The sequence below is a fragment of the Manis javanica genome, chromosome 2, assembly GCF_040802235.1.
Source record: "Manis javanica isolate MJ-LG chromosome 2, MJ_LKY, whole genome shotgun sequence".
NCBI classification, from domain to species: domain Eukaryota; kingdom Metazoa; phylum Chordata; class Mammalia; order Pholidota; family Manidae; genus Manis; species Manis javanica.
Genome location: NC_133157.1, coordinates 48648906 through 48663019, shown reverse-complemented (window position 1 = coordinate 48663019; position 14114 = coordinate 48648906). Strand labels below are relative to the sequence as shown.

General features: G+C 33.1%; 1 protein-coding gene across 6 annotated transcripts in view; it reads left to right on the top strand.

Moving 5' to 3' along the window:
- DENND4C (DENN domain containing 4C) overlaps positions 1 to 14114 on the top strand; it is a 100927-nt gene that overhangs the window by 36476 nt on the left and 50337 nt on the right. For all 6 annotated transcript variants that reach the window (XM_073228438.1, XM_073228437.1, XM_073228439.1 and 3 more), the window contains 5 exons: positions 2375 to 2613; positions 4318 to 4384; positions 5448 to 5506; positions 6373 to 6517; positions 9843 to 10018. In XM_073228438.1, the coding sequence (XP_073084539.1) occupies positions 2375 to 2613; positions 4318 to 4384; positions 5448 to 5506; positions 6373 to 6517; positions 9843 to 10018 (686 nt within the window). The remainder of the gene's footprint in view (positions 1 to 2374; positions 2614 to 4317; positions 4385 to 5447; positions 5507 to 6372; positions 6518 to 9842; positions 10019 to 14114) is intronic.

Genomic DNA, 14114 nt, shown 5'->3' with positions numbered 1-14114 from the left:
CTGCTAGTTTTATTTCAGTGTTAGGATTACTTGGATACAATGCATTTTGGTTTAAATTTTTAGTAAAATGCACAAGGTGAGAAGGCAGCATGAAAATTGGTATCAGGATGCTGATATCCCTAGAACTTCTATAGAAGCAAATACGAAGTCTCTCTGAAAATACACTCCCAAAACCCATACCTTGAAAAGAGATTATTGTATAAGTTAGGACACATAGATACAATAGGAAGAATTAATAAGACATAATACAAAGCTGGATTAGGCCCTCAGATTTTGAGGTGATGGGATGAAAGATACTATGAATTAAATATTAACTTAAAAGATTCAAGACCTAGTAGAGGGAGTTAAAGTATCAAGGAAAGAACAGAATATTTTGAAAATGAATAGATAGATTGGAAAGAATCAAATATCTAGAAATGAAAAATAAGGTCCTTAAAATTAAAATTCAGTCAATAGTTTAAACAACAGGGAAGACATGCATGAAGGGAGAATTAGTGAAGTACAAGACAGGTTATGTCTTCCAATTTATTTTGGCTATTGTGCATAATGAAATGTAGCACAGAAAAAACATAAACCATAAAAGGAGTTTAAAAATACGGAGGATAGAATAGAGGGACCAATAGGTATTTAATGAATTCCAGAGGGAATGACTGGAAAAGAGAGAGGCAGCATTTTAAGAGCCAATGGTTTGTTGAGAGTTTTCCAGGGTTGATGAAAAGTTGAGCCTTCAGATAAAAGATGCGCTCTGAACCTTTAGCGGAAAAAAAGTTAATATATAAAAATACTCCTTTCATGGTATAGTGAAACCATAGAACACCAAAATGAACAACCAAGAAGAAAATACATATTTGCTTTCAGAGGAACAACTATTAGATTGATGGCTAATTTCTCAACAAAATAATGAGGGTCGGAAGACAAATAATATATTAAAATGAGTAAGCAAAGATAGTTTAAACAGCATGCAGAAAGCACTAGTTGTAATAAAAAGAATGAATTATAGGACCTCTCTGGAGTTAAGAAACATCTTCCACTCAATAGTTAACCATTAAGAAGGTGAAAAAGCAGGCCACAAATAATGAGATACACATCAAGGGTCTTGTATCCAGAATGTATTAAGAGCAACCTTGGGGCCCAGCATTTACACTCCTGAGCATGTCCAAAGAGAAACCAGTGTGTATAGCTCCCAAAAGAAGTGTGTGCTTTATGTGTAATAGCCAAACTTGAAAACATGTATTAAGCAGTAATAATGACATAGAATGACAATTTAAAATAACTATGAGATGGCAAAAATAAACAATGTTCGGAAATAAAATATAAAACTGCAGATATAGTAGAAATTTAACAATAGAAAACTTCCTTAGGAAATTTGATAAAATAACTGATTTTATTAAAAAATAAAGCTAATCAAAGTTGACTGTTGTGGCTCAAAGAAAATATATCTGTGGCCTTGTTCTACAGGCTGTAAGTTTACAACTATTGTATTAGCAATAATGAAGGTCAAGTACCCAGCAAAGAGTTTAGAACATAGTAAAATGTTCTCTTAATGAAGGCCTTATTGGGGTGCTTATGTCCTAGTGCTTGTTAAAAACCTCTGAGATCACTTTAAAATTGTATCTGGGAGTGTTGTATCTGTACAGTCAAGGATTAATGTTCCAGATATATATATCTATATATAAACTATGGTGATTATGACTCTCCTTCCTTCTTTTTCAACATACACATATATGTATGTCTAAATAATTTGAAGATTTCTAAAAGTGTCACTATCCTAATTTTAAGAGCTTTTTTATCACACTTAATATCTGCTTCCCCCACCCATACCCCAAGTCCCTGATAACTTCTGTTCTGCTTTCTGTCTCTATGAATTTGCCTATTCTAGCTCCTGTAAGTGGAATCATATATTTGTTCTTTTGTATCTGACTTATTTCACTTGGCATGTTTCCAAGAATCACCTGTGTTGCAGTATCTATCATAATTTCATTCCTTTTTAAGGATGAATAACATTCCATCACACATTTTGTTTATCCATTCATCTGTTGATGGACTTTGGGTTGTTTTTATTTTGGCTATTGTGAATAGTACTACCATGGATACTGGTGTACGAGGATCTGAGTCCAATTCTTTTGGGTATATACCTTGGAGTGGAAGTGGTGTATGACATAGTAATTCTTTGCTTAACTCTTGAAGAAGCCACCAAACTGGTTTACACAGAAGCTGTACTATTTAAAATTCCCATTAGCAGTGTTGGAGAATTTTCTTTTCATTTATTTGTCATATGTACCTTAAGCAATATTTCTTGTGGAATAAGAGAAAAAGAGAGGATAATTTTTAAAAACAAACTCAAATCTTACAATGGAACTGTGTTACTCTGTAGGTATATGGAGCTGCCATCCAGTTTTATGAACCTTACTCTCGAGAACTTCTGACGGAGAAACAGCTTATGCAGCTGGGCCTGTTGACGCCCGTGGAGAGAAAAATGGTTTCCAAATCCATCAACTCAAACAAATGCATTTGTTTACTCTCACACTGGCCTTTTTTTGAAGCTTTTAGAAAATTTCTCATGTTTATCTACAAACTTTCTGTGTCTGGACCACATCCTCTTCCCATTGAAAAGTATGTATAATGATTTCAGAGATGTCTGGTGGAAAAACTGGATGTATAGAATACATTTCATTGTTTACCGGACTTAAAGCAGCAAAGTTGGAAGGAGAGTCATAATCACCCTACTTTTTTACTTATTCCCTCCTTCATCTGATTCTTTGACTGTGGAATTAAACATTGACTGTTAAAACTGAAGAGTGGTAGTGAAGATGTCTAAATAATAATCTTTTGAGAATTCATCTGAGGAAGGAACTCATGTATGTTGTATTGGGTGTGTTCTTCCTAATCATTCTCTAGTAACCAAGAGAAAAATAGCTGTTCACACACACACACATAAACACACATGCACTGTACAATAGCCATTCAACTTCTAACTATAAAACATCTCTAAACTGATACAGAAATTAATAAGGGTGAGTTAATTGACATTAAAGTGAGGTTTTAGTTTTACAATTGATAGAATTTTATATGTTTTCCCTTTGATTTTTAATGCTCTTTGTCATGAAATTTTCTGTAAGCAAGAAAAATATATATGGAGCTACTGTCTTTTTAGAACCATATCTTTTCACATTTATAGTGGCACATTGACTTTTGTTTATTCTAGTAAATAATTTATGTACCCTGTTAACAAGCCAAGAGGTATTATTAAGAGCTTTTTGGAAATGTGTTATATAGTATGTATAAAAATAGATTTTTCTTACAATTTCAAAAATTTCACATTATAACAGAAAGAATACCAGTGAAACATACTAGTTTAGTGGATAAGGTGGGTTGCAGTTATTGGTAGGTTTCAAAATGCTGCTCAAAAATCAGCTTTAAAAAATGGTACTGTCATGGGTGAATGTAGTAACCACCATGTTGCTCATGTGAAACCTTCGTAAGATTGTATATCAATGATAGCTTAATAAAACAAACAAATAAACAAGCAAAAAGTAGTACTGTGCATAAACTTCTATACCACAGTTTGGTATAGAAATATGGTTTTGACTTTTATGTTGTATTCCTGGAATGCCAGTCTAATGGCTTATAATTCTATATTTAACTTTTAAGCTGTAAAATTGTGGGAAGTAAAACTTGATTATAAGTTAATACCCTTTTTGAAAAATTAAGTTTCTGTGAATAGTTTGTGGAAAAAAATCAGGATATGTAATTTTTTTCCCTCAGTTGTATTAATACTTTGCATTCTAGTGGCTTCTAAGAGCTCAAAACTTTGGAAAAACTTAAAAAGTATTACTTATAGGTGGAAAAATAGAGAGGGTAGTGACTTGCCCCAAGTTACAATAGTAAAAGAGCTATTAATTCTATTTAAGTTACACTTAATTTATTACAGATTAAAATCATTTAATTATACATTTAATTATTAGGGTTAAACTCTATATTGGAATTCATTATATAATAGATAATTGCTCTCCATGCTGGCACTGATAACCACGGCAATGAAAACTAGCTTCTTTCATGAAAACTATATTCATGTTACTCTTACTTTCCTGGCAGTAATAGGGAGTATTAATTTTGACTTTCAGTCAGGAAATGCATTGTACATTTCAGAAGTTTAGTGGGATGAGTATATTTATTTACACTGAATTTATTTAGCATAAGTTTTAGGTAAGTGGCTTTGTCAGATCTGAGGTGTTATATAACGGTATTTAAGTATTGTTAAAAATCTGTGAAGCATTTTAGAAAAATAATTATTTTTATTTCTGATTTTCTTTCTAGGCACATTTCTCATTTTATGCAAAATATCCCTTTTCCTTCACCACAAAGACCAAGAATTCTTGTACAGGTAATCAAAAAAGAGTGTATTTGAGGGGAGCTCTGCATGTGCTCATTCCAGTCATTGCAGAGTGTACTCTGTGGTCCTTTGGATTGAGGTGGAGCAATATACTTTCATAAAGTTATTGAATTTCCTGTATTTTGTATCTTTAGTGAATATCCTTTTGTGTGTACAGAATCGGAATAATTATCCTTGGTTTGGACATGATTACTTTACTGGTCCATGCATGGACTTTATAAAGCTTATTTTAATAATGTAAAACCCATAATTGTGTTATGGGCATTTTTTTAATTGGTGTAACTAATAAATATTAAATGAGTTTATGATTAGAAGGTGAAAGTAAAATAGTCTGTAATAGTGCTATTCAAACTATGTTAAAGGACCATTTTCTTTTTATCTCTAATCAGTGGCTAACCTATATAAGTATACAGCTTGTGACATACATAGCTTGTAATGTGACATCAGTATAGACATGAACAGGGTTGATACTATGTTCAAAGACGTGAGTCCATTGATGACCTACAGTGATCAGCATTGTCAGAGCAGTGTCAGATTGCCAGACAGGTTTCTAAATGGCTTGCTCTCCATTTGTATACTATCTTTTTCTGGACCAGTCACAGTTTACAGACTGCCAGTTTGAGTAGCACTGATCCACAGAGGCAAGTTATTTTAAAAATTTTTCCTAAGATGTTATTAATGTTATATGTGAAATGGTAGCATTAAGTTAAATATTGTTAAGCTTGAATATATTTCAGTTCAGCAAGTATTAATATATATTAAGCAACTGTCAAGTGCTTACCAATCTGTAAATAAATTTGAGGCTTTTAAAAAGCAGTTATTTAATTTTTAAATAACTGTATTTAACCACTTAACTGAATCAAAATTTAGTTAAATTAATCATTTCATTAAAAAGAACTAATATAATACCCCTTGAGTAAATACAGCTATTTTATATCTTAGTATAATGTTTCCAAAACTGTCAGTCTGCAGATTAAATTAATTTTCACTTTACCTTTGATAATACTTAGGTTTCACAATTAGCTTGGTTAATTTACCTTTTTTTTTTTTTAAGCTGTCAGTCCATGATGCGTTAATATTATCACAGCCAGTTTCTACACCTTTACCACTAAGGTAATTAATGGTATCTAAAATGATATATTTGTTCACTTGGAGCAGAATGCTTTAGAACATTTTAATGTTTAGAATAATAAAGTTGTGTTATTTTTACAAACTTTATAAGGGTAGCCTTAATGTCCCTCATTTTGTTAGCTGAATGCATGGCAGGCCTGTCTACCATTTTAAAAATGGAACACTTAAAGTTGCCAGATCAGTTGAAGGGAATACCTCCTTTTTTCTCTTATCTCCCTTCCCCTTCCCATATCCAGCTCATAAGTAAATGTTCAATGTGAACTGATTTTGACCTCCTAACCTATCTTCTTTTCATCTGCATCACTAGTGCAGGCTAGCATGATCTCTCACCTGGACTACTCCATTATTAATCTCAACTGCTGCACTTTGGCTTTTGTCTTCCTTCAGTTCTTTATCCACACTGCTGCCAGTGTGTTCCTTTGGAAATAAAAATGTAATCGTGTCATTTCTATTCTGGTATTGCTTCCTAATTCCAACCCTTCCCTTACTATGCTTTAGTCACAGCAGGTTTTTTTCAATTTCTTGAACATGACAGAAGCTTTTCCTTGCCTCAGGGCCTTTGCATTTACTTTCCCCTACCCACCCAATCCCAACCCCACTCTGAGCTCAGCTCAAAATAGTTCTTCAGAAAAACCTTTCCTGATAAAAATACACATTTGTTACCAAAGAGTGAATTTGAATCATTGTTACATTAGCTCATTAAATTTGCTGCTTTTTAAAAAACTAAATCAAAATTTGAAATTAACACTGGATTCCCAATCTGTTAATATTTATGAAATGATTTAATAAGCAAATCTCAACATGCTTTGGTGGAATAGTTCATAATCATCTCTTTCTCTCTCTTCCAGTGGAGCCAACTTTAGCACCTTGTTGATGAATCTGGGTCCTGAGAACTGTGCAACACTGCTGCTCTTTGTCTTACTTGAGAGTAAGATTCTGCTGCATTCTCTTAGGCCAGCTGTGTTGACTGGGGTAGCTGAAGCTGTTGTAGCTGTAAGTAAAGAACCTTCTTTTTAGTACAGAATTACTGACAAAGAATTTTTCTCTAAAGGGACATTTCCTTCAATGAAAGTAACTTTGAAATGACCAGTAAAAATTTAACATAACTATAATAGGGTATCAAAGAGAAATAGTATAAACAAGAAAAGGTCATTTATGTTTGGGAGGAAATTTGAATTTCTAGGTTTTCATATTTAGGGTTCTTCAGAGAATCTACATGATTACATATTAATACAACTTCTGAATGAAGCTTATTATAGTAAATGTAGTGAAAGTAGTGAAGTAAATTGCCTTTGGCCAATTGCAGCTGCCCTAAACTTATGTAAATGAATTACACAGTTAATTTCTTCTAATTTTAACTTCTAATCATTGTGAGCCAGTAACATATAGGAAATTGATTGACTGTGAAATAGGATAATGTACAAATGTTTAACTATTGTATAAAACATAAATAAAAGTTACATCAAGTCTGCCCTTTTTAAAACCATTTAATGGCTTCCCATTACAGTTATAAAGAGGTTTGGTCATAGTGTAGATTGTTTGATGTTCCATTTTTCTAACCATATTTTCCATTATAGTTAATATGAAGTATTTAGCTCTCTTCCCTTCCCCATTTTAGAATGTAACTATTTAGAAAGTAAGACTCTATGTCTCTATTTTACCCCTGTGTCCTCAGTACTTATCACAGCTAAAAAGCATGGAGTAAGCACTCAATAAATACTTGTTAAATCAACAGATGGGATTTGTTTCTGAGATCTTAATCTGGTCAGAGAAATGCTTCTGGAACTGAAAACAATAAAAAACTATGTGAAATGGTTTATGGGGGGGGGGCAAAGATCATTATATAATAATTTCCCAAACCTACACAGTTGTATGAGAAAGCAGAAGTCATTGTAACATGAAAATTCGCTAATGAACTAACCAGTTTTACAAAGTTCCGACCCAAGTATTCCTTCCTTTAAAGCTCGTGTAAAAAAATCCAAGACTTAGTGAAGTTTTTGTAACTGATATTGGAGAACTGCCTGATTTGCATGCAAAACAATTGATAAGTGAAGATTGGTCAGCTAGGCAATTTACCATTTAAAAGAGAGAATATTGAAAAGAATGGTGATAGGATAAATTGTTTAAAAGGAGAGTAATTTGTTTGAATATCAAATAATTGATGGGGCCCCATAACAAAAATTAATGAAACCAGTAAGTATTTTTTAAAAAGTGACCTTATTTTTGATTACACTGCAAAAATCAAAGGGTGTCATATTTTGCTGTCAGTTAGTTTTATTCTAAAATTGCTACATAATAGCAGGTGTGATGTGCCTTCTGTTGAATGGAGGATAGTCAGTTTTTACTGCAGGAAATCTGAAGTCCTTGCAAGGTCCTGTTTGAGTGGCCCTGTCCGTCTGCTCTCTGATCTAATTTTCCGCTACTCTGCCCCTTGCTCACTCTGCTCCAGTGACACTGGCCTCCTTGCTCTCCAGGAGCATCTTAGGCAGGCCCCATACCTTCAGGTGTTTGTCTGGCTGTTCCTTCTCTTTGAAGCACCTGTGGCTGAGTCCCTTACTTCCTTCAGGTTTCAGCTCAGTTGTCACTTTCTTAATGAGGCCTACCCTCTTTCGCCTTTTTAGTAAGAAAACCTGCTTTTTCTCTCTCCTGTTCTGACCTCTAATTCCCTTTGCTGGCTTAACTTTTTCTTTTTTTCCATGGCACGTAAGTTTTCCTGACATGGGATATATGTTACTTTTTCTGTCTCTTGGTGCTAGACCAGCTGTTGGCAAACTATGGCCCAGAAGTCAAATCCTGCCTGCCCATAAACTTCTACTGGAACATAGTCCTTTTAGTTACATGTTGCTTGTGACTGCTTTTATGCGTGAAGACAGGGTTAAGTATTTGTGACTGTGGGTAAAATTATAACATTTCCAGAATAACTCTCCTGGGTTTTTAGTACATATTTATATCGATAGGCGTTCAGTGGTTGAAAGAAGTATGGCTTTAGTGCATTTGCATCATTCCTCAGAGGTAGAGAGAAGTTCATCTCCATATCACTGGATAATTACCTGGGCAGTGGAGGGCTTATCTGTACCTGAGAGGTGAGGGGGAGGGCTGGTTTTGGCTTCTGTTGGAGCAGGAAAGAGAGAAATGGCCCAGACTGCATTTTGTGAGCAATAAATGGGTTTTAAACTTTATTTCTCCCTTTGACTAATTTCGGTTTTTAGAGGTATTTTGCCCCAGGATTTCCTCTCCCTGGACTTACAGTGACAGACACAATATGGCTCACAAGGCCTAAAATATTTCCTGTCTTTTACAGAGAAAGTCTGCTGACTCTTATGCTAGACAGTAACTGGTGAGGGTAGGGATCTTTGCTTTATTCGCCCCATCATCTAGAACAGTGCTTGGCATGTATAAGAGCTCACATTATTGCAAAGTAAATAAATGGTTGAAGACAAAATCCCACTTCCTGAATAACCATCTGGGATAACTGGCAGAGGTAGTAAATGCTATAGGTATATTTCTTTGGGGGTGAGTGATTGAAGTACAAGGTAAGATTTGAACTAGGCCTTGAAAGATATAGCAAGGATTTTATAATAAAGGAAAAATTTCATCATCAGTGATTAAAGTTTTAATATTAGCTGATTATTAAATTTTTAATCCAGTTTTTTACTTATCATAACTTGTGTTTTTTTTTTTTAAAAGCACATATGGTACAATTAAGGTAGAGCTTTGTAAAGGAAAGCTGGTAAAGATTCTTGAGGTATGTTTTATATTGACTAGTATTTTTAAGATGCCAAGCTTCACTGAAGTTGGATCATTTTATGTTCATTTGAGAAGTCAGGAAATTTTTGTGTTGAAATTTTCAATTAACTATTAATGATTCCCAAGAGATAATTAAAACATTTTTTTAGTTTTTGGTGTTCTTAGCTGGGTTTCAGTCAAAGGTTATTTTGAGAATTGGTAAATGGATGAAACATAAGAATTAAAGGTCATGAGTTTGTTTTATAATTTTTAGGGGCAATTTTTTCATTCTTTGACTTTTTCCATAAAATGGGAATGTGGGTTTTGTATAGGCATTAGCAGTGTTAACATGAAAGAGCTGTTAGCATTTTATTGTGCTTGTGATCATTGTCATGCTTGAAGATCTTAATCACATTGTTTTGTAGTATTGATTTGTAATATTTTATAGTCATTTAGTTTTTAGAATGAAATTTAAGGTAAATGAAACTAGACTGAACTGCTTTTTAATGGTCCCTTTCAGGAATATTAGTTAATTACATAATTTTCTCTGCAAATTAAAAATTTGGTTAATTTTTTAAAACTTTTTTCCTAGATGATCTTCCCATTTCAGTGGCAATGCCCATATATTCCCCTTTGCCCTCTTTCTCTGGCGGCAATGCTCAGTGCACCTTTACCCTTTATAGTTGGAGTTGATTCAAGATATTTTGATCTTCATGACCCACCACAAGATGTTGTTTGCATTGACTTGGATACAAACACGTTATATGTGTAAGTTGATTCTTTTTATATTATCTCCTGTTTACATTTTTTTCCCATAATGTAGTTACAGTTCATTGAAAGCATATAGAAGTATGCTATTTTTAAAAGTTGTTAGTAAGCCTTCATGTTTAATACAATGATTCTCAACCATGGCAGATATCAGAATCTTGGACACCTGTGTGGTTTGAAAAAGAACGTGTTCAGTATTTTTTTTTCACTGTTTTATGTGTTTTATTCCCGGATCCATTTAGGGAAATGTTATTTTTGTAGCAAATTATGTATTTCATCCAGGTTTTCACTATCTTTACATAGAGTCGAGCCAAGTTGTAGCTTGTGAGTCTTAATTTGTGTATTTGTTATTACTTGTCCCTTTATTTCTTATTTTGTTGGTTTCTTCCCTTTTTAAAAATTAGGTTAGCCAACATTTTATATATGTTGTTTTTTATTCTTTTCTTCAGTGGCCCTGATCTTTATTTATTAGTTCTCCCATTTAAAAAAGTATTTATTTCTGCTTTTAGCTCTATGAATTCCTTCCTGCTTTCTTTTGATTTCTTTTGTAGTACTTTTTCTGACTTTTTGAGTTGAATGTTCTCATTTATTAATATAATGATTTTTTCTTTTTTTTTGTATCATTAAAATACAATTACATGAGCAACATTGTGTTTACTAGATTCCTGTGTTCAATATTTTAATAGTTTATATTTGGATAATAATGTTAATGGTGGGCAGGAAATATTTATATTTATCAAAACAGAACATGGATTTCAAAAAAATGCGAAATGGCTTTCAGAGCCCAGGGATGATATGCTTTCCAGGTTTAATTCAAAATCCATGTGTAAACTTTTAAAAAATGGGTTTTCCTGTTTGACTTAATGAGAATACAGGGTATAACTATGCTGTTTCCTCAGTTGTCAAGATCTGAATTTTACAAGGATCTATTTTATTATACAGAAATTGATATTAAAAATAGTCGTAGCTTGTGTTTACTGGAGGCAGTAAGTATATATAGCAGTGGAGTAACAGAAAGGGCAGTAAATACTGAAAATTCCCTAGTGCTGGTGCCAACTTCAGGTCCTTGAGTGACTTTATTCTCTACTGTTTGAGATTGGCAGAAAGTGAGTAAGAATTTGGGGTCACAGCAGCAGAATTGGTTGGGAAAATACCACAGTGGACTAAAGGAGTAACTTAAGGAAGGAAGAAAACATTTGCTATCATTAAAAAAATAATTTTGAGATGGGTCTGCTGTTGTATTTTGAAACCATATTGTGGTGGCTCTTTACTATGTATATTTAGATTTGCTTACAGCCTGGAAATAATGAATCGCTTGTATACACTAAATATTTTTTGTAGCAAACATTTTGTTATTTATCAGCTATTATGACTGAAAAAACAATTGTTTCAGGGCTATACACATTGTGATGCTTTTTGAAATGATTATGAAGTTGTAAATCAGATGCTTACTTACTAATCTGAACAAAGTAATATTATGGACATTATTTTGCTCAGTTCTAAATAACTTCTGTAAAATAGTTATTGATTAAAACATTATTTATAAACATTGTTTGAATTCTTTATTTAGTTGAGCTTTAATTATGAAATGTTCTAGATATCCAAGAATTACAGAAAATAATATAAACAACGCCCCTATATCCACCACTCAGATTAAGAAATAGAGAACTATCAGTCAGTTTAAACCCCTGGATAGTCCTCTGCAGCATATTTTGCTCCTTGTTAACCATTATCTTGAATTTGGTGTCTTTAACTTATGTTTAGAAACATTTATTGTATATGCTTTTGTTTAAATGGTATTTTGTTTTACATGCTTTAAAAATTCTTTGTTTCTGTGACTTGTTTTTTTACTAGGCATTCTTTATGAGATTCACCCATGTTAATATTTGAGCCCTACTTCATTTTCATTGTCAGTGTTGATGGATATTCCATTGTCCTTAGAGTTTCACAATTTTTTACAAAGCTACTCTAATCGTTATTGTGCATATTTCTTTGAGTATAGAGGCAAGAATTCCTCTGAAACATATACCTAGAAGAGCCAATGTTGGTTGGTAGGCATAAGCTAATGTCACATTACTCTTCCAAGTTTACCTCCTCTTCAGCAGCAAATGAGAGTTCTCTTTGTTTAGTATCTTTGCCGATACTTGCTATGGTCTGATTTTAAAATTTTTGCTGATTTGATAGTAATGGTATTTTACTGTGGCCTTAATCCACAACTCCCTAATTAGTAACAAATGGGTCATTTTAATTTCTATTGCCCTTCAGTTTTCTCTTCTGTGAATGGGTTTTTCTTATTTTGGTCTTTTCTCTTCAAGCTGTTTTCCTTTTCTTTTGATTTGTATGAATTCCTTATATAATCTGTAATTAATTCTTGATCTGTTATATGCAATGTAGATAGCTTCTCCCACTGCCTTGCCTTTTCTTCCTATTTATGACGTCTTTTGATGAACAGAAGCTTATTTTAATTGATCAAATATCAGTTTCTGTTTATGGGTTGCTGGTTTTGGTTCTTATATATAAAATCCTCTGCCTGGAGGTCATTAAATACTATCCTGGATATTCTTAAAGTTGTAAGGTTTTACCTTTCTTATTTAGGTCTGTTATTCACCTAAGCTTGATATTGGTGTATGATATGATAGAGATACCATTTTTTTAAACTTGAGTAAATAATTGTCTCATAGGACTATTTATTAAATGGTCAGTTCATCTCTTCCTCACTGGTTTTCAGTGCAACACCATTGCATAACAACTGTCTGGATATGTTTCACGCTTATTATTTTGTTCCTTTGATCTGTTTTAGCCTCTTGCCAGTGTTACACTATCTTAATGATTTTAAAATTAAGTCATGTATAACATGGGTGAACCTTGAAAACATAATACTGAAAGTCCTTAGATGTCCCATTCATAAGGAATGGAATGTCCAAGGCAAATACAAAGAGACAGAAAGTAGATGAGTGGTTGCCTTGGGATGGGGGACGTGGTGGAATTTAGGGTTGATGACTGTGGTGGTAGGGGGTCTCTCTTTATGGTGATGAAAATATTCTAAAATTTATTGTGGTGGTCATTACGGAACTCTGTGAATATACCGGACACCAGCAAATTTTATAATTCAGGTGGGTGAATTGTATGGAATGTGAATTATATCTCAATAAAGTTTTTGAAAAAAAGTTGTGCTATGAGATGGCAAGTCCATTTACTCCTGTTCTTCAAAATTATTTTGACTATATTTGGTCCTTTGCTTTTCCATATAAATTTTAATATCAACTTGTTAAGTTCCACACAGAATTATGTTGTGATTTTTGTTAGAATTCTATTGAATTTATAGATTAATTTGGGGCAAATGACATCTTTTTGACTTAAAGTCTCTCTACCGTTGAATGTGGTATTTTACTTCATAGATCTTTTTATAGTTTTTTCAATAAACCTTGCAGTTTTCTGCAAATCATGCATGTCTTTGTTAGGCTTATTTATTTTGTTAGGCTGCATAGAGATGATGCATGTCCTTTTTTAGGCTTGTTTATTCCTAAGTAAATTATGGCTTTTATTACTACTGTAAATGGTACTTTAAATTACATTTTCTACTTGTTGGCAGCTGAGGTATAGAAATGTTACTGATTTTTACGTAGTGGTCTGCTGCTCAGTAATGAGTTGAAGTCTCTTATTTTAATTTGTAAATATCCTTCAGTTTTTCTGGCAATACATAATCATATCATCTACAATCCTTATGTATTTTTAAACTTCTTGTCTTAATTCTCTGGCTAGGGTCTTAGTGTAATATTGGGTAGTAGTAGTCATAACTGATACCTTCTCTTGTTCTTAATTTCAAAGGGAATGCTTTGAGCAGTTGATCATTAAGTATGATTATTGTTTCAAGGCAAGATTGACATCCATCCAGCCTAAATACTATTTTTGTAAATGAAATTTCATTGGAAGATAGCTAACACTAATTCATTTACCTATAGTCTAAGGCTGCTTTCATGCTACAATGGTACATTTGAGTAGTTATGGCAGAGGCCCTATGCTCCTCAAAGCATACAATATTTACTGTATGACCCTTTATAGAAAAGGTTTTCCATCCTCACTCTAGGGTTTTGGT